At 44.6% G+C, this 19,007-nt stretch overlaps 2 protein-coding genes across 3 annotated transcripts; both read right to left on the minus strand.

Moving 5' to 3' along the window:
- Nucleotides 1-320: 320 nt before the first annotated feature.
- arih2 (ariadne homolog 2 (Drosophila)) lies at nucleotides 321-10,909 on the minus strand. 2 transcript variants are annotated; one of them, XM_068744668.1, is made up of 15 exons: nucleotides 10,807-10,909; nucleotides 8,790-9,310; nucleotides 7,707-7,774; nucleotides 7,485-7,557; nucleotides 6,711-6,852; nucleotides 5,902-6,023; nucleotides 5,090-5,199; nucleotides 3,836-3,953; nucleotides 3,698-3,748; nucleotides 2,997-3,018; nucleotides 2,488-2,639; nucleotides 2,232-2,375; nucleotides 1,642-1,710; nucleotides 1,404-1,532; nucleotides 321-1,107 (listed from the first exon to the last, which is right to left on the minus strand). In XM_068744668.1, the coding sequence occupies exons 2-15, from the start codon at nucleotides 9,048-9,050 to the stop codon at nucleotides 1,036-1,038; spliced, it is 1,533 nt and encodes a 510-aa protein (XP_068600769.1). In that variant the 5' UTR covers nucleotides 9,051-9,310; nucleotides 10,807-10,909; the 3' UTR covers nucleotides 321-1,035. The 2 variants fall into 2 exon arrangements, with proteins under 2 accessions (XP_068600769.1, XP_068600761.1); XM_068744660.1 differs by having other exon boundaries at nucleotides 2,232-2,378.
- A 796-nt stretch (nucleotides 10,910-11,705) lies between these two features.
- Nucleotides 11,706-18,783, minus strand: xpc (xeroderma pigmentosum, complementation group C). Its single transcript, XM_068748356.1, has 14 exons — nucleotides 18,539-18,783; nucleotides 17,392-17,685; nucleotides 17,213-17,309; nucleotides 16,756-16,840; nucleotides 16,512-16,669; nucleotides 16,250-16,370; nucleotides 16,051-16,140; nucleotides 15,057-15,905; nucleotides 14,667-14,827; nucleotides 14,175-14,256; nucleotides 13,470-13,601; nucleotides 13,121-13,290; nucleotides 12,716-12,809; nucleotides 11,706-12,279 (listed from the first exon to the last, which is right to left on the minus strand). Exons 1-14 carry the CDS (start codon nucleotides 18,681-18,683, stop codon nucleotides 11,950-11,952), a joined length of 2,808 nt encoding a protein of 935 aa, XP_068604457.1. The 5' UTR covers nucleotides 18,684-18,783; the 3' UTR covers nucleotides 11,706-11,949.
- Nucleotides 18,784-19,007: the final 224 nt, after the last annotated feature.

The raw sequence follows: 19,007 nt of genomic DNA on the forward strand, positions 1-19,007 counted from the left end.
AAAATATTATCTAGACACATGTTTTATAGTCTTTTGTGTTCGTGAACATGCATCACACAGTGTGTAATACAATAGTGCATTGTGTAAAGTATTTCGAGGAGTATGAGGGACTGCGTGGTCGACATCGTCCACAGTAAACACACCATATACATGTTTATGTAAAAACCCGAATGAAAGGTCTCCATAAAACGCCGCTGAGAGTTTTTCCACCGTTCATCCATTTGCATGTTCCGGTTGATAAAGCTCGTTCCAGACAGAACCAGGGCAGAACACTCCCAGGTTCTGTAATGACTACTGGAAATAAACTGAATCCACAAACGTTACCAGACATTTCTCTCACCTGTGCCGTCGTTTATTTGTTGCTCATTTCTTAACAGGATTTTAACTGAAATTTCAATGTAGGAAAAGTATCCCTTATCTTTACCCGAGTATTGCTACAGGTACAGGCACCAACAAGAACCCGCTACTCATTCCGGTCTGTGTGAAACTACCAAATGAATCCGATTCCTCCTCCACATCATCCTCGGCTGTTGATGAATGCGTTTCCATTCTTCTGCTGATGTTTAATCCAGCAGCACAGCGATAATGTTTGGAGAATCACAGCTCAGACGCTAACACGCTTCTCAGAGGCTACATGTTGCTTTTAGCTGCTTCCGTCAGTGTCTAAATGATACTGTATTTTTTCTTTTCTAACAAGAATCTCAAAGCTCCACCTTCATGATTGAAACTGAAACAGGCGTAACCAAAATTTAAAAAGGATGCTATGAAGCGGAAACCCTGCAGCATGAGGTGAGGATGACACAGAGGAGGGAGAGGAGATACAATCGTGCCATTCTGTGCACCTGCAGCATTAAAACAGTAAGTGGGGAAAGACAAAGGGAAATGTACATGAGCAAGTGTAGAGAAGCGGAAAGGAGAGGGGTCAGTGTGACAGCACGGAGGGACGATCATGGAAGGAAGCAAGAGCAGGAGGAAGAGGAAGAAGAAGAGGAAGGAAGGAGAGTGGCGCTGGCGCTTCGCAGTCGCGATGGAGCTTCAGGTGTCGTGGAAATCCTTCAGCAGCGTGCGTCGCTTCTGCTCAGCAATGTGCATCTGATTCTCAAGATCCTGAGAACAGACAAAAAGAAAATCCGTTACTGCTGTTAAAGGCACTTTATGAACAACCAAACATGCATTTGTTTGTATTCTAATTCAATTCAAGAAGAATAAACCTCATAGCTCTCTCTCTCTCTCACACACCACCAACTAAAACTCTTAAAAACAACAACAAACAAGGTTAATCCTTTGTTGTTTTTTTCAGAAAATCATGTTGAAATAATTTATTAATATTATTATATATTTTACCACTACCTACCAATAATATAAAAAGCGACCTTTTGACGGCACAGATGAAACGTCCTTACCCCTCTGTCGCTGGCGCTCAGCTCCCCCTCCCCTCCCACCACCACTCCTCTCTCGTAGCTGTCGGCCCGCTCCACCTTCCACGACAGGTTTTCTATCTCCGCTTCCAGCTGGGCCTGTTGGTACTCAAACTACGTGGCGCAGGGGATGAAAAGGTGGAAGGTCAGCCCTGGTGCAGTTATAACACATTTTATAATGTGTATTCTGCGATCAAGGCCCACAAACGTACTCCCGACTCACCAGTTTCTTGCGTGGGCCGGATTCCATGAAATAGGCATAAGGATACGTGTACTGCAGTGTGTAGCGACACTGTAAAAACAAAGGCGACATATTCATGAGGTGCTAACTGGAAAGTCAAAGGTCTTATCTTAGGTCTCGAGACGGACGTTTGGTAACGTCTGTTTTTACAGAACAAGACAGAGGCATGACAAAGCTGCTAAACATTGTTATTCTTGAATAAGTGCTGATCCAGCAGTTTATAACACCTAAAACATGGCTTACATGTGTACTGTGACACTGCATATAGCTACATGACGCTCTTGTTGACACTGGCGAATAAGAAGAGCTTGACTGGTGTCTTTTCTGGCTGCTAACAAGTTGAGCATGTAGCATTTAATCTGGGACATCACACCACCACTTGACTCTTAAAGTGCATCATATTTGTACAATAATAGTTCATTGCTTCCAGGCTCTCAAAAACCCTTTTCAGACAAAACAATAGTAGTGTATAATTTTTTTTAATATCAATTTGAATATTTAATAAAAATCAAACCCTTTCCTCATCTACATCTGGACCTTACACACAGATGCAGTTCAATTTGGATCCGTACCTTAGCCAGCAGCTTCGCAGCATTATGCAGGTACTGCCAGTCGATCCAGGTTCCCAAGTTGTTCATCACTCTCTCCTGGATCTTCTCTTGGATCCTCTGGTAAGTCTGAGCCTCCAATTGCAGAGACTTGTTGTGATTCTCCCACTGCTTAGAGAATGTTCGGTTTTTCATTTGGCCTTTGCTTAAACAAACCACAACGTCGACGTGTGGAATTTTATCCACAGTAAAAAAAAGAAAAGAAAGAAAACACACTCACCCTCTCGAAGTAGAAGAGGTACTTCTTGAGAGCCTCTCTGGCCTGAGCCTGCTGGCTCTGGTTGACAATATCCGGGTTTTCTTTGTAGCGACTGCACTCGTAGTATTCACTGCCGTGGGTCTTCCAGTCACCAAGACACATCCAACAGAAGTCTTTCAAGAAGGGCAAAACACATTAATGAACTCCACAACATACCTACACAGCACACACAGCAACAAAACGCGTAACTGTGCCTTCAGATCAGCTTTGTGGTTTATTTACATCCGTGCAGACACATTGGAATTCTAACGGAAGTGAGAACCAATTCTCAAATTGTAGCATCCAGAGTTTTCTAGGTTTTGTCCCATACTCAACTATATTTACTTTATTATTATTACTTTGTTATTTTAACACACACAAAAAACTGTCAGTCACTCATTTGATAGCGTGTTGTAGTTATGGATGATCAGGCCACTAGATGGATGCAAAGTTCCCAGTGGCTTCATGCCGGTGGGAGACAACGCACTTACCGTGTTTACACTTGGAGCATTGCTGAAACAAAGACAAGAGAAAGTCAAATTCATGAACTAGAACCGCAACAAGTATCTCTGTAAATCAGAACGGCAACATTTACTGGACTTTGTGTCACGAAGGGCAAGGCAAATGCTGAAAAATATGAAGATGCTCCCCATTGATGCATTTAATCAATAGAGATTTGAGGACTTAAATCGTAACCCTGATCTTAAAGAAGCTGTGACTCTTTGATACATCTAACACAGAATGCAATATATGGATAATGGACAGCTTGAACACACACAGTGTAATCTACAAATTCGAGTCCAGACTACAAAGACAAGCAGAGGCCATAAATCTGAAGAGTCAGACATGCTGCTGACGTCACTGGGCATGGACTCAGCTGAGTTAACGTAGAAGCCTCCTTTGGTCAGATGAGTCCACATTTCAATTAGCTTTTGAATATGTTGTTCTGAGCTAACAGAAAAACAACCATTCAAGTTGTTAACAGGGACTTGGGAGCAGACATCCCAGCAGGACACAGACGGCATAAAGTAAATTCCATCAGTTTGACCTGTATGTGATAACATTTAGGTTTAAAAATATGTTTGCAAATCACTGCATTCTGTTTTTGCAGACATTTTACCTAATGTCATGTTTAGAGTTGGAATGTTTCGTCAGCATTTGCGGTGGCCAGGGAGCTGACGCAGTGACTTACCATGTGATTGCACCCTCCATTCTTCTCAATGCAGATATTGCACTTCGGACACTAGTGGAGGATGAGCATAATTAGGTTTGGCTAAATGATAGAGCACATAACATATCTGCAACCTTACGTATACACATTTGGCCGTACATCTTTAGTGTGTGCACTAATGTAGTTAGCCGTCTCAGAGTCGTCTGCACATTTGATCAGCCACTTCCGGATTGTTGCACAGTCCGTGGGCGCGTGGTACATCTGACGGCATTTAAAACTGAGAGAAAGAAAGAAAGAGCGAGCGAGGAGTAAGGAGATCACACATTTTACAAATACATATCATTGAGCTTCGTTATCAGGGTTTAGTAACTCAGTTCATTCTTATTTGTCCGACGTGAAAATTCTTTTTTCCAGCAAGACAACATTCATTGTCAATATAAAAGAGCTAAACATTTACACCCGTATGAAATGTCTACAACTAGCTGGAGATTTGTTCGCCTGACATCAAGCTTAAATACACTAAAGAGCTCAATAAAGTTACTACCGTAATTGCTGAACTATTATGCGCACCTGTGAAAAAGCCGCACCCACTGAATTTTAAAAAAATATTTATTTTGTACAAAAATAAGCCGCACATATTCGTAAACTGCAGGTGTCTACCGGTACATTGAAACAAATGATATTTAACGGAACACGGCTCGTAACGATATCCGCAGCAGGTCTCCAAGGTGAACAGCCTCTGGCATGTTAGATCAAGGGAAGTCGGCAAATCAGATCCGTAACTTCGGGATAAGGATTGGCTCTAAGGGCTGGGTCGGTCGGGCTGGGCTCGAGCCGCGGCTGGGGGAGCAGTCGCCCCGTCGCCCTCCCCTCTTCGCCCGTCGGAGGCTGCGCGGCGCGCGCGCCCACCTGGCGGGGTGTCCCCGTCCCCCTTGCCCCCGTGCCCCTCATCCTCCGTCCGCGGGAGCGTGGTGCGGCTGGGGTGGGGACGCCCGGGAGGTCGAGGGGCGGGTTCCTTCCCCGCGGGGCGGCGCGTCCAACGCCGCGTAGCGGATGGCGGGCAGGCGGCGGGGACCGGGTACGGCGGTGGCGACTCTGGACGCGCGCCGGGCCCTTCTCGCGGATCTCCCCAGCTACGCGCAAGCGGGGCTTTCCCTCCGGGCGGGCGGGCGTTAATTTCGTAACGAAAATAAATAGGCTTTAACGAAACACGGCTCGTAACGAAAGTGGGAAAATATACGTAAATCTGCCGCGTCGTTGCATAAACCGCAAGGTTCAAAATATTGGAAAAAAGTAGCGGCTTGTACACCGGGAATTACGGTATATGTATATTAAGAGATCAGCAAGATGATTCAATTGAATCTTACAACACAGTTAAACAGTAGCGACACTTGTGTCTAGTGTGATTTTTACCAGAAGACTTCGCTGCAGCGGCTACACTGCACCCTGCGCGCCCGCGGCTCCTGCACCTTAATAACAATGGGACAGTCTGCGCCGGGACACAACTGCAACTGGAAATGACTCTGAGGCAGCAAGACACAAGGATTAGAAATTACACACGGGCAACGTCAAAGAGCAGCAGTATCTGCACAATGAGCACACTTGAAATGACTTTCATGACCTTTCTAATACCTTTAAAATGATTTTAAAAGATACCCTTATTGCAGAAGAACAAATTATTGAACTGTAACACGGCATTCACTGTTGCTTTATTTCATTTGAACATCACAGAAGACACGTTCAGTGTAGCAGCTGAAGTAGCTGCCCTGTGATATGTCAATAGAGCTAGTCCAATTGAAAACAGTGAGGGAGGACTGGCTCAATGGACAACAACATCAAGGACTAATACAGCAGCCATTCACACACAATCACCATTGCTAGTGCATTGCTTTGATGGTAGAGTTGGTAGGGAGATCCTAGAAGAAGAGTCGTAGCTTTCATTTGGGTGGAATAAAATAAGCATCGAGTATTGATGATAAATTAATGAGGTAAAATCTTTAAATAGTTGCCATCTTATTTTGACGTCCCAAAAGAGGGATAAATGTGATGAAACGCAAATTTCATGGAGGTTTGAAGGACTTTAATGAGTTAAAACATGTTCATGATTTTCTCTTCTTATCGAATGCCTCTGAAGTCTCACTCGTAACAGATGCAAACCTCCACAGACTCAACACACACACACACACACACACACACACACACAACACACACACACACACACACACCTCAACGTAGTCTCTGAAGAGGTAGCGTCTATATTTGTCCTTTAGCTCCTCTGTTGGCAGCAGCGGCAGGACAAAGTCTTCAGGCATCTGCAAGGAACAGTCCTGAGCCATACACGAGATTCCTGAAACACACACACACACACACACACACACACACACACACAGACAGACCCACACACAGAATGTCAGGAGTCCCCGGTCACTGACGCTGCAGGTACGTTTAGTGTCGTCTTTGTTCACGGAAAAAAAAAAAATCACATCATTGTGACGGAATCCAAGGCGGAGGAGGCAGAGGTGTTTGGTTTGTTACTCAATTCTTTACTTGCTTCTTGTATTTCTTGGTTTGCGTTTGTGCATTAGAATCTTCTACTGAACCACCAGACAAAGGAGCCAGGCGCTATTTAAATGACTTCATGGCCGGCGCTCAGTCGGCAGTTAATCGGCTCTTTTACAAAACGTATTTAGAGCTGTATAAAACAGAAGTCCTCGCCTCAGTGGATAAACCTGATCTGATATGCCTCCCTCATTAGCAACACTCTGACTGATGAAAATATTGGAAACAAGGAGCCTGCACCTTTAATGATTTCATTTTGACACATTTTGGCTTCAGTGTCGATGACAGAACAAAAACAAAACGACATCTCAGGTTTCGGTCACCGTGTTCACTCGGGGTCTACAGACCCTGCTGGTCTAACAGGAACACAGACTAAAGACTGAGACGAAAGCCTGAACAGACAGATATAAGGAAGGACGCGGGAGCCGGCATCGTCCATAGCAGCACTGACGCTTCGCACAGCGCCTCTACTCACCCACTCCCGTGCCATCTTTGACTAGTACAGTGCAGTGCTGCTCCCAGCACGCTTTGCAGAAGGAGTGCTGGCAGGGCAGCGACAGCAGGGAGTCTCTCCGGACAACCTGAAGACACACTCCACACTGGAGGGACTGAATGGCCTGAAACGGACACACAAACATGAACATGCCCTCCCCAATGGGGAAACGACCTGCCAAGCACTGTCAGACCGGAATCGAGGACCCGGCTCTAACAGCACTTATCTTTCTCCTTCTACCTCGGATACGCTTGACATTAAATCTGTGAAATGTGAACTGAAGAATTAAAGGTCCCATATTATGAAAAACTTTTCCCATGATTCTACACTACTATCATGGTGGCTTTGGGTCATTATCAACCCAAAAACAGCGAAATAAACCAGCCAGTCAATCCCGCGTAGTTTGCAATCAAGTACAGAAACGCTTCGGGAAGAAATCTTTCTTACTGTGGCGTCACAGTTCAAAAACGTGCACAAGATGCGTGCGCACATGCATGCACATTCATTGCGTGCACGCACGTTTAGCTTTGTTTTCATTCTCAGAGGCTTTTCTGGCAGAGCTGTTTGATACAGAAATGACGGACGCTGTCCTGCAGCATCCGTTCGCTATTTTGACCAAAGGCTGTCGCGTATATTCCATATAAGTGTCTGGGAACTGCTTTAACTTGTGGAAAAAAAGAGTATAATCCGGAATCTTTAATAAAAACTGTACTGCACAAGTAATGCTTCAATTACTGCATATGGTTTGTTACTTACAGTGACTGATCTGCAGATGGTGCTGGGCTGGACCAGAGCATCTGACAACAGGAGAGAGGAGTTCGATTTATACCTAGATGGAAGCAAGAGATGAATGAGGATGAGGCAGGAAAACGTTAAAGCTGCAGTGCAGCGGTGTAAAATGGATCCAAATTAAGAACGAGCCGAGAAAGAAATAATGAGAGTCCAAGAATGAAAATGAAAAAGCAGGGGACACAATACCTGTCCAATATCTGTGTAACCTGCCAGTAAAAATGCACCAGGATTAGTTTTGCCACTGCTGGTAAAACCTGAGAGAGAGAGAGAGAGAGAGAGAGAACAGAGAGGGAGTAAAAAGTTACATCGATGGCATTCCACTCAAAGCAGCAAAAGGCTTCCCTGATGAGACTTGAATGTCAGCTAATCTGGAATGACACAAAGCACTCAGAACCCAGTCGGTCTGTCTTAATGGATAACAAGTGGAATGCTTCATGAATGGAAGATTCCCATTGTAGCTGCAGAACCATCTTAGAAATGGTACACACTCACAAATGGAGAGCACTGGAAAGCCAAAAGCACTGAAAAATTATTATTCCAGCAATGGAAATTATATAATACATTTGTATCAAGCCCTAAATGCAGCTCCCCACTGTATTCCTAATTGGTTTATTAAGGCTGACAATGCAATAATCCATTTTTAAAACCTCACGTCATATAGTTCATATTATTATTGAGCAACATGAAGATTCTTGACGGGCTACTTGCAAGATAATAGAGGCAATAATATAAACCACATTTAACAAGAGCATCTACTTAAACTGTATTTGCAACAAAGAGAGTGGAAGAGAAAGTGAAAGCGAGAAGTAGTAGAGGAAGAAACAATGGTCATAAGCATTATCTTTTCAAGGAGGTTTAGAATAAAACATTCAGTGTACTCTTTCACCTTACTTCCAACTTTTTATGCGTTTAGAGAGGAGAGTGGTTCAGATTTAAAACGTTTTCTGAGACTGCTTCACTTTTTTTTTTTTACAAATGTAATCATTCAGTCAGGACAGTCACTACCTGAATATTTGGTTAATACCTGAGTCTACTGCCTTTGCTGCCCGTCTCAAATCAGTAAGTCCAACAGTCGTCATTCTAAGCTTTTCTAGGTTTACGCCTTTGTGGCGCAGCGGAGTAAAATACAGCAGGAGAGAAAGCGATGTCTACTGTATCGGTCTGTAAATACACAAACCAGCAAAAACAGGTCCTGGACAGGAACGCTTTGATTAGTTTCCAGGGTAACACAGCATCACAAACGGAAGCTGGACGCAGGCTGGAGCTCACCTTCAGCGCAGCAGCCACAGTGTTCACCTCCTCCGTCAGCACCCGCTGACTCTCTTTGTAGGTCAGACAGGTGAACTGGTACTCCTCCGGGTCAAAGGAGTCGGCGCCTTGCTGCTCGACATCGCTGGCCACGCCTTCGTAGTAACCGGCGATATCACCCTGATCCTCCTCTTCTCCTCCATCATCATCCTCCTCTTCAGAGTTCGCCCCAAAGTCTTCCTCGTTGCTGTCTGACGCCTGGCTGTTCATGTCCACGGACATCCAGTCGACTGAATCAATAACCCGGACAGGTAGACAGTCGGCCTACCCGTCGGATCCGAGCGCTTCGATTGGCTGAAATAGCTCGTTTGCAGCTGGAGCAGTCTCCCCACGCCCCCCGTCCTCCCGCCCGTGACACCGTTCAGAGACGCCCTCCCTTCCAGTCTGTCTGAGGCGCATAGAGTCTGCACTCAGCAGCAGCGGAAGAAGCAGAAGAAGTCACACTCCCCGTCACTCATTTGGGAAGCTGATTACAAGCCGATCTGGGGAGAGGGAACAAGACCAATGAGGAGGAATGAATACGGAGAAAAAGAAAATCACCGTTACAAATAACTATTACATTTCAATTCTATTATTTCGACTGGAAGGCATCCACCTTGCCCAGAGTTTCACCCGAGTGTCTCTTGAATCTGGTTTCTGTACCAACCAGTGCAACTTGTCGACGAACTGACCGACCTACGACTGAAAAGCCGTGGGGCTCAATTATTGATTATGACAAAGCGTCCTTCCTCCCATCCTACAATCAGCTGCACACATTTTTACTCATCATTATCTTTGCTACGGTCCTACGCTGTAAGCAGCCTTTTGAAATGCAAATCTGTTAAACGTGTGCAGAACACGAGACATGTATTAAAGCTTAACGTCACGGTTTAGAGGATTAACTGAAGAAGATACTCACAGCTGCAGATAACAGACAGTGAAAGACTATCACACAAGGATGAGACGGGAGCAAGCTGCCCCAACATGGTTTGCATAACTGTGTTGAATTTTAAATACAGAAAACAGCTTTATATTGATTCTCTTTTTATGGAATTATTTGAATTTTGCCCAAATTGTGAAATATTAAATCCAGCATAGAGCAGAAGTTCCCATGCCTAAGGTTTTGCGTTTTGACATTTTACAGCCAACAATTCCAATCATTTCGATTTAATAAACCTTTTCTAGCTTCGCCACGAGGAGCCATTGTCGTTCCAATTGTATTTATGTTTTCCATAACGGGGTTTAAATATTCTGATGATGATTCAACAAGTTGACGCCACAGCGGCCTTGTGTCGGCTTTGTTCGGCGTGTGACGAGATGCGACTGCGGTCAAGAGGAGACCGTCCCCGTGTCAAAGTGCGTCATCGCAGAGTTAGTCCCGGTGCCCGCCCGACAGCAGATAAATGTAAGAATTCCGCCTGGTCCAGGCTAAAAATAGGCAGACTGGGTGACACACGTCTGGCTAGGCTAATGTATCACAGCGATCTGCACAGGTTCGATAACATTGGGGGGGGGGGGGGGGGCAGGCAGTGAAAGGTTTTGGAATACACCAATCAACGTTATGTTGACTTGCTAGATGGAGGATGCTGACATTTTCGTCCGATGTGAACGAAACTAAAGTCAATTAATTAAAATCTATAGATCGTTTTGCTAATTCACCGTTAGCCGGATTAGCTTCCAGGCTAGCATCGTGGTAGTTAAACTGAGTAGGGAAGTATCTGCACGACAAACTCACGAGTTTAACGAGTTAAATTGCTGGACACTTTAAGTGCATACTTGCAAAAGTAAAAAAAAAAAGTTGTGTTTCTGCAATAATAAGAATTTTCAACACAAGAGCTAGCCAGTATAGCCAAAACGCTTATCGTCCCCCCCACCCGCCGCTGCGCCCCTTCATCTCATCCACTTTAGCCCGGGGATTGATATGTAAACAAGGCCGTTTGGTGCACAGAAGTAAATATCAATAAACGTATTTTCACTGGTTACAGTCGGATACAATTACCTGTAAGAATAGCGTCAGCTCGACCCACGTTAAAAGCCAGAAGGGAGTTTTATATGAGGGGAAACCCGAAGTGCGATTAACGCCGCTCCACTCGCTAGGCTGGGAGGCGGAAGCTACTTACCTGTGACGTCACGTCCGTATTTCTCATCTCAGACTCCTCCCTCTCTTCAGGGAAGGAAGCAGCATCTTCAGGAACTCGTGTCTCATGGGTTTGTCGAGATCCGAATTTAACTTATAATGGAGGTTTTTTCAAAAAATCATATCTTGTAAATATATGGATTCAATTCACTCAAAAAATCACAGTCATAAAGGGGCCCGATATGCACCATCATGAAAAATGTCTTCTGGATTTGATCCAGAGGACAGACAAAAATATTAGATTTTAATGCCCCATTTTGAGGGTTGCTATGTTGTTAAACTGAAAGAGATGCACCGGTTGCAGAATTCTAGTTGCCTCAGATTCAGCCTTCAAGGATTATGAATGAGAATTTAAACTAACTATATTTATGTCAATATTTAGATTGTGAATAGTTTGACCTTCTCACACACCAGATAATCTCGCCTAAGCTTTATTGGTTGAATACATCATCACAATGCAATAACTATTACTATTCCTTGCTGTTACATTGTTTGCCCAGGGGGTAGAAGTTGGTCTGCAACTGTAGGTGCCACAGCAACGAGAAGGAAACCCAAAGTGCTTTTTAGCATGTCAAGCACAGGACGAAGGCTTTATAAACTATGCATTACTATCTGCTGCATTGGTGATTATGTCTGAAGCAGATGCATCAGTATCCAACACAAAATGTGCACACACACACACACACAGACTTTGATGACATGATACTGAAGAACACAGAAAGCAAATGTTATTTAGACTATTATCAGGTTTATTATGTGTGTGGGGAGAGTGTGGGGAGAGAGTGGGGAGTGTGTGGGGAGAGCTGGTCTGATGATTAAAGTCACCACTCAGATAAAACCTGAGATCAGTTCACGATGAATCACTCTTCTCCTCTTTCCCTCGACCCCGCTAGACGTTTACACTCTTCTGCTTTTAAGCAGTGACGAACATCTCCTCTGGAAAATGTCAGGAGTTACCAGCTGAGGACAGCGTCTACAGGTGAGTCTACTTTGAGATCGCAGACCTCAAACCTTCTCAAAGGGGAACAAATTCTTCTCTTGTCCTCTCTTTTCTTGTTTGGCCCTTTTCTTCCTCAGTCCACCGGTTCTCCCATCCTCCTCCTCTGCTTGTCGGTTCTGGGGCCAGGACATGGCCAGAGTTTCAGAAGCAGTCTTAGCTCCATGACTTCCACCTTCATCTGCCTCCTCATCAGAAGAAAGCATGTCGGCCTCTTGTCCCATAGCGAGGCTACTCAGTCCCTGGTTCTTCTTGCCGTAGCGCTGCTTCAGCTTTTCTCTGATGAGGAGACCCTTCACCAACAGAGTCCAGTTGGAGTTTGCTCTTTTTTCTCTTTTCTACAATGGGGAGAGAAAAGAGGGCTCATGTGGTTTTGAATACAGATGGTATCATCACTTACCGATGTGCTCATTTAACGACGACTTGCAGTTACGACAGGCTTTCAAAAATGTAAAAGTATGCGTTTAGCGACAAGGAATCGCCGTTACGCCGAGCGGGATGCACTGGCAGCGGAGTTACGAGAGAGAACGTGCATGTGTACAGTATAAAAGGCCGAGACGTATGTAAATATAATTGTTTTTACATTCTTTATCCGGCTTCCGGCTATTGCTGGAGTCCACCCACTAAGCGAGGACCACCTGCACATGATTGTTCTCTCATACAAAAGCTGATTCATAGTAACTAAATTTCTCTGAGAGGAAAGAATGATATTAGCTTTTTAGCTCAAAACAAGGAGTATCGTCAGAGGATCAGTCAGGTTCACTACAGACAGACCTCTTTCTCCTTCTGTCTTTGAAGCTCTTGTTCTTCCACCCAGGCTGCTCGGAGAATCTCCTCATGCTCTTCGCACACGATGTAACCATCAGTCCTGAAACACACACGAAAGAATCCAGAACTTTTTTTTTTCCTTCAACCCAAATTATAAAATAAAATCTGTTGCTCTCTAAGACATTAATAAAACAGATTTTATATCTTTCTGGCTCGAGATTTCATCACCGGCTGCAGGGCAAAAAAAATCCCTGTCGCCGGTGACTAAATCCAGACCCGGGCAAACTTCCAAAACCATAGTTTATGGATGACCAACATTACAATCTCTTCCTATGGCCACGCAAGGTGGGCCATCAATAGCAAGTGTTGAACTGATGCTGTACTAGCTGGGGATGTACTCTGTTGTCTTACACGGCGTGCGAGTAGCCTCCATGGAAGTCAAATCCTGTGACCGCAGAGGCGGCATCGATGTCCAGCTTTTTGGCCACACGGTGCAGGTTGGGCAGCCTGAGGTAAACACACCCCACCGGTAACATACAGGGCTTAAACAGGTAGACGTTACCATAGTCGTTACGGGGAACCTGAACGCAAGAGACACAGAAAACAAGACTGATGTAATATATATATATGGCATTAGTTTTCACATCATTCGCTTTTATTTCCAAACGCTCCGGTTGTTTTACGAAACCTATGGTCCAGTTTCTCTGCCGTGTCTTCGCCTTTCCGTTCAGTCGCCACTCGGGTTCACGTAAACAGTTACCTTCCCATCCACAGCGATCGGTGGCTGATACTCCTCAGTTTGCCATTCTCCAAACAGAGGCAGCTCATTCTCATTCTGCAGCTCAGACATCATCCTGGCCTTCCGGGAACGATTAGAGAAGCCCTTTACCATCTGACAGAGAGACACGGTGCGATGGTTACACACACAGATCATTAATAATTACCAACAATTAGCGCTTTTAAGTTTTAGATCCAGGGGCAATAATACCTGTGTCATGCTATTCAGTACTTCTCTGTAAAAACAAACTAGAGTGACTGTGAAAATACAACCAAGAAGAAATTTAATCTCTTCAATGGCTTGGAAAGAATAATAATATTCAACCAGATGGGGAAAAAAGATCCACGCCTTGAGTTAAGGATATCCTCACGAAACTGTGGCTACATAAAGCATCACTCCTCTGAATACTTAGAGATTGTTTGTTTGTTTACAAGACTTCATCCACGTAGATGTTGGAAAGGATTGTTGAAGGGCTTTGATTTCCATTTAAATGAACAGCTCATGGTCACTTTGATTTCAAGATCAAACATTCCTCTTTCTTTGGTCAAGTCAAACATCTTGCAGATTAAGACCACGAACAAGAAAAATAGAAGATTCAAGGAACGCAAACTCAGATCTTAGGATTGTTGGTTGAAGAGTAAAAAAGAAGAGAAGCAAACAGACAAACTAAGAAGTATTCCATCTCGCCTTGTATGGTTCTTCTCCGAGTCTGACTGTCCGTGCTTCTTTTAGCCAAGTGTCTTTGGAGTGGAGGGTGTGAACACAGTCCCTGAGGAAAGACAGGATTTACACATTATCAAACAACAAAGCAAAACAAATTCTCATTTGCTGGAGATTGAGTCCAATGTCGACAATTCCCAAACAGACATCAGCATTCAAAAACAATAACAAGACATCCTTTGCTGCGAGTGATATGAGAGCGCCACCAGGTGGACGCGGACGCTCGCTTTAGCAAATGCAGGTAATCTCCCTGCACATCAGCCCAATCAGGCAAATTCCGGCGAAACGAGGCTGCGCTTTTTAAACAGGGTTAAAGCTGATCCTGAACGGGGACAAAGCTCTTGATTTGACTCCAGCTGTGTTAAAGATCAGCATCCACGCCTGCGCTAAAAGAAAGTACGACATTCAGTGCATCTTGGAACAGATTCAATAACCGTTTTATTTGATCGTTTCTCTCACCTGGAGTAAACTGGCTCGCCTCGACAATATCCCAGCGCCGTGGCCGTTCTGGGATATACGGCTTCATACTTCAGCAGGTGTCTCTTTAAGGCATACAGAGGGTGGTTCTTATACTCCGCCACCGAGACTGGCAGCGGCTTGTTCACCAGCTTGTTCTGGAGCTACGTAACCAACACGGAGAAAACAGAAAGATGTTAAAGGTTCTATATTCTATCCTTTTTCTACGAGTTAACACAGTTCTCAGGCACTCGTATGAAACATCTGTGCCAGATAGCAAACAGATGCTGCAGGACAGCGTCCGTCATTTCTGTCCGCTCTACACTCTGAAGCAAAAGTACGTTCATAGTGAGTGTATAGCAAACACATCTTCAGCTGTCATATCTGTCTTACCTCTTTGTCTTCCTTTACGTCCTTCTCGTCCTTAGGTCCCAGGAATGGCTCAAGCATTTCCTGCCACCATTCCTCATCCACACGCCTCTTCCTGGACAATGTCATCCAGGTGGGATCGTATTTCCTGCCCAGGTCTTTCAAAAATCCATCTCCATCCACCGAGACCACATATGTCACTGGTGCTGTTGCATTCTGGGAGCAGAGGGAAGGCAACCCTACCCCGTGCTCCACATCCACACAAATCCAGGAAGAGTCTTTTTCTATATACACCTCCAGCCACTCGTCAGCTCCAGGACCCTGCTTCTTTTTCCTGCTCCTATGCTTTAATACATGGCTCATTGACCCTTTCCCCTCATTGCCATCTCCCTCCTCTTCCTCCTGCTTTACCTGTTTTTTCCCTCCACCACTCCTCCTCATTGGGGTCGTGGCATTTTTGCATTTGTTCACATTTGGTTCGCTCTTTGCTTTCTTGTTCCTGTCATTTGAAGATTTAGCCCCGCTCTCTGAATCTGCACTGTACTCGTCTTCACTGGCCACCTGAAAGTCTTCATCGCTAAGTCCTGCCTCTTCATTTTCCACTTCGCTGCTGCTCTCCTTGTAGCTGACTTTTGAGGCTACGCTGCGCCGTTTTAAGTTCTTCGGTTTCTGTCCCCCTGGTGCTAAAGCCGTCTCCTTAACCTCCTCCTTTAATTCTGTCCTCTTTGCTCTCTTTCCTCCTCTTTCCACATTGGTCTTCCTTCCTGCTGCTGGTCTCTTGGTGCCAGGAGACACCTTTGGCTCAGGGGCGCTGGTCTTAGGGGTTTTCTGGTCTGTGGTGCTCTTTCCTGGAGCACCAGCAGCCCCTTTGCCCTAAAAAAAGACTTAGTAGATTAGAAGAGATGTCTTTCCTTCCACTGATGAGCTTTGCTGCGTCATTGAAGGAGTTATAAAATGTTTAGCTTAAAAATAAGTAAAAGGTTGAAGCAGTCTGTTGTGAAGACTTCAATACGATTACCTTTGCAGGGTGGAGTTTGAGGGGAACTGGCTGCAAAGAAAGAACCAATCGGCAGAAGAGCTGCAGAGATCTCAGCACCAGCAGGAAGAGCTGCAGGAAACACAAACCACTCAAGGGCTTTAGAATGTATACAGCTTATTAGAACTTTGCATGCTCAACATACTGCATTGTACTTAGTTTGGCTGACTAGAACACTAACATGAGTCATCTCCTGGTGGTTACGAGCTGACAGACTGGCCAGCCGTCTTTCGATCAGAGCCCTGGGGTCTGGACGCTCCTCACAAGGAAGACTGGGGTTGATGGTGAATGTGGCTCCAAACCTGGAAAGGCACATATTGCAGGACGAGATGAAAACAGAAACGGAAAGAGAGCAGTAATAATTACACCAAACGAGTCACTGCTAAAAAGGCAAGGTCGATTATTCTAGAAGTGCATTTCCTACTTCACAAGGAAGCACACACCATTTAAGCAGTCCGGAAAGGTAGTTCTGGTTGATGCGTTCCTTGCTAACCAAAGTGAAGTGCGTGGGCAGCAGAAACAGAGTGATCGCCAGCAGGTCTGGCTCGCTGCACAGACGATGGCGGGACATCCCGCTGGCTATCAGGCACATGAGGTGGACCTGAGAGACCATGAAAGGTTTGTAATGACCAGACACCCCCCGAGGTGAATTCAAATCAGTCGTGGGATTAAGAAACGATGACGCACCTTGTGCAAGTTGACCAGCACGTCCTTCTTGTATCGGTTCATCATCCGCCTCAGATACGTCTCAAACTCTGCATGCTTCTTCTTCCTTGCCAATGAGCGATTATCATCAGCTTAAAGCAGACAGCGCAGCTCCAACGTGTGCGATTGCAGACAAAACTAAACTCAGCCGACATCCATCAAAAGCCCAGAGAACCTCACCAAACCAGTGTTAAAGATTCCATAGCATCTGCTGGAGCCGCAAATTTAAATCAAATGAACGCCAAAAGTCAAACACGCTCTTTCACAGTGGCCACTAAAAATAAAACTCAAGAGTTGGAACACGATAGACACCGTGGACACGGCCCACAGCCGATGTAGGAATCATTCTAAAATTGCAAATACATGATTTTAAATTCAGGTGATGCGAGACATCAATTTCACAAACATTTCGTATAAAATTAAAAGTGTAAACACTTACTTTTTCCTGACTTCTGGAGTCTCGATCTCGATCTCTACTGTCTGAGAAGGCAGGACAGGTTCTGGTGGTTCAACTGGACCCAGTGGCTCCTTCAGCTCTGATCAATACGATCAACATACACAATGGTTATTATCATGCACAATAATCTTAACACCGCTTTCGGGCGAACCCTAATCTACCTTCAACTTCCTCCCAATCATCCTCATCTTCCTCACTGTCCTCTTCCTCCTCGTTTCCTGGTCTCTTGGGATTCATGACGACTGCGGGTTCGGCTGTGGCTTCCATCTCAAAGTCCACCTCACTGTCAGGCTCCTCCTCTTTCACTGGGGACTGAGAGTGTTTACTGGTTTTTACAGCAGCAGTGATCGTGGATGTGGTAGAAGGGGCGTGTCCCATTGTTGGTTTTGCAGAAGGACGCCGTTTGGGTTTGACCTTCCTCTCGAGCTTATCCTCTTCCTCTTCAATGTCCTTACCTTGAAGGAGAGACATGAAGAAACGCTTGCTAACTGAACACTTCAGCCTTCTACCGCTCATTCGTTCTCAACTTACCCAGTTGAAAGAGTAGTTATCTTTTATTATTCATTTATTCAAAATAAATTATTTATATAATTTAAAGATGATGTATTTTGCATCAATTAAGTGAAACCAAATTAATAAATTAGATCAATAAAACTAAGCAAACATAGAAAAAACAATCAAAATAACAAAAATTGAACAAAACATCATTTTGGACATCTGGTGAGAGGATACAGCAAAAGTTATTTTTCTACCACATTGAAAGAAAAATATAATTAAACACAATATACTGCAAATCACGCATAACAATGGCAGTGGTGGCAGCCCTCCTCTAACAGCAATGGAACAAAGTTTATGTAAATGTGTGTCACTTGCGAATCACTGTCTAAAAAATGAGGAATTAAAACACATAATTTACTAAATATGGAGAAGAAAAAGTCTTTTTATTATTATTATGGATGCTGCAGGACTATTCAAATATGCTGCAAAGGGCACATTACTTACTGTATGTGTTCTGAATAAACTACAACAAAGACTAAATATACATTTAAAGCGTTAAAACGTGCAGAGATTTGGACACACCAGCTGGGTGTTACAGGCAGAGAAGGATGGCAAACAACGAAGCGCAACTGAAGGCTTATGCAGGCAGCAACAAGTATTTTTACAGTGAATAATTTACACATGCATGCACAACACAGAAGCACGTTGTTCATGCAAACAAGTTTCCTGTTTTGATGAAGTGGGGGCATCGATCTGGGACAGACACGCATGCACTCAGGAATCAGGGCGGAAATGAGCACCAATCCTGACTGACTGGTGTCCTTTTTAATCCCGACATTGAGTCCATACCTGCGGGCTTCGCGCGTTGCCTTGCTCCCCTGTTCTTGGCCGTCAGCGCCTGCTTCAGCTGCTTCGGATCGGCCGCTGCCTGCGCGCACCCTTTTCGTTTCGCCATGCTGTCTTTAATCTATCCTTTCCGTTAGTTCAATATAAAAATAACTTTCTTTAGGCAAAGTTTGCAAAACGGGACCAGCCGCGGAAGTCCCTCAGCTTTTCCACGCGGTGTTGCATAAGGACAAAGAAAACGATTAGTTATTGAACTTCACACAGAAGCTTTCGTCACGTTTGTTATGGTGGGGCACTGCTCCTACGTCACATCCGCTCCTTCTTCTTCGTCGCTCATATCGCAAGTAGCACAATGTGGCACAATATTAACGCGTTATTTAAACCTCCAAACTCAAACTTAGTTGTCTTTTCAGCGTGTAGAGAACATTTATTC

This window comes from Brachionichthys hirsutus, chromosome 2 (assembly GCF_040956055.1).
Source record: "Brachionichthys hirsutus isolate HB-005 chromosome 2, CSIRO-AGI_Bhir_v1, whole genome shotgun sequence".
Taxonomy (NCBI): domain Eukaryota; kingdom Metazoa; phylum Chordata; class Actinopteri; order Lophiiformes; family Brachionichthyidae; genus Brachionichthys; species Brachionichthys hirsutus.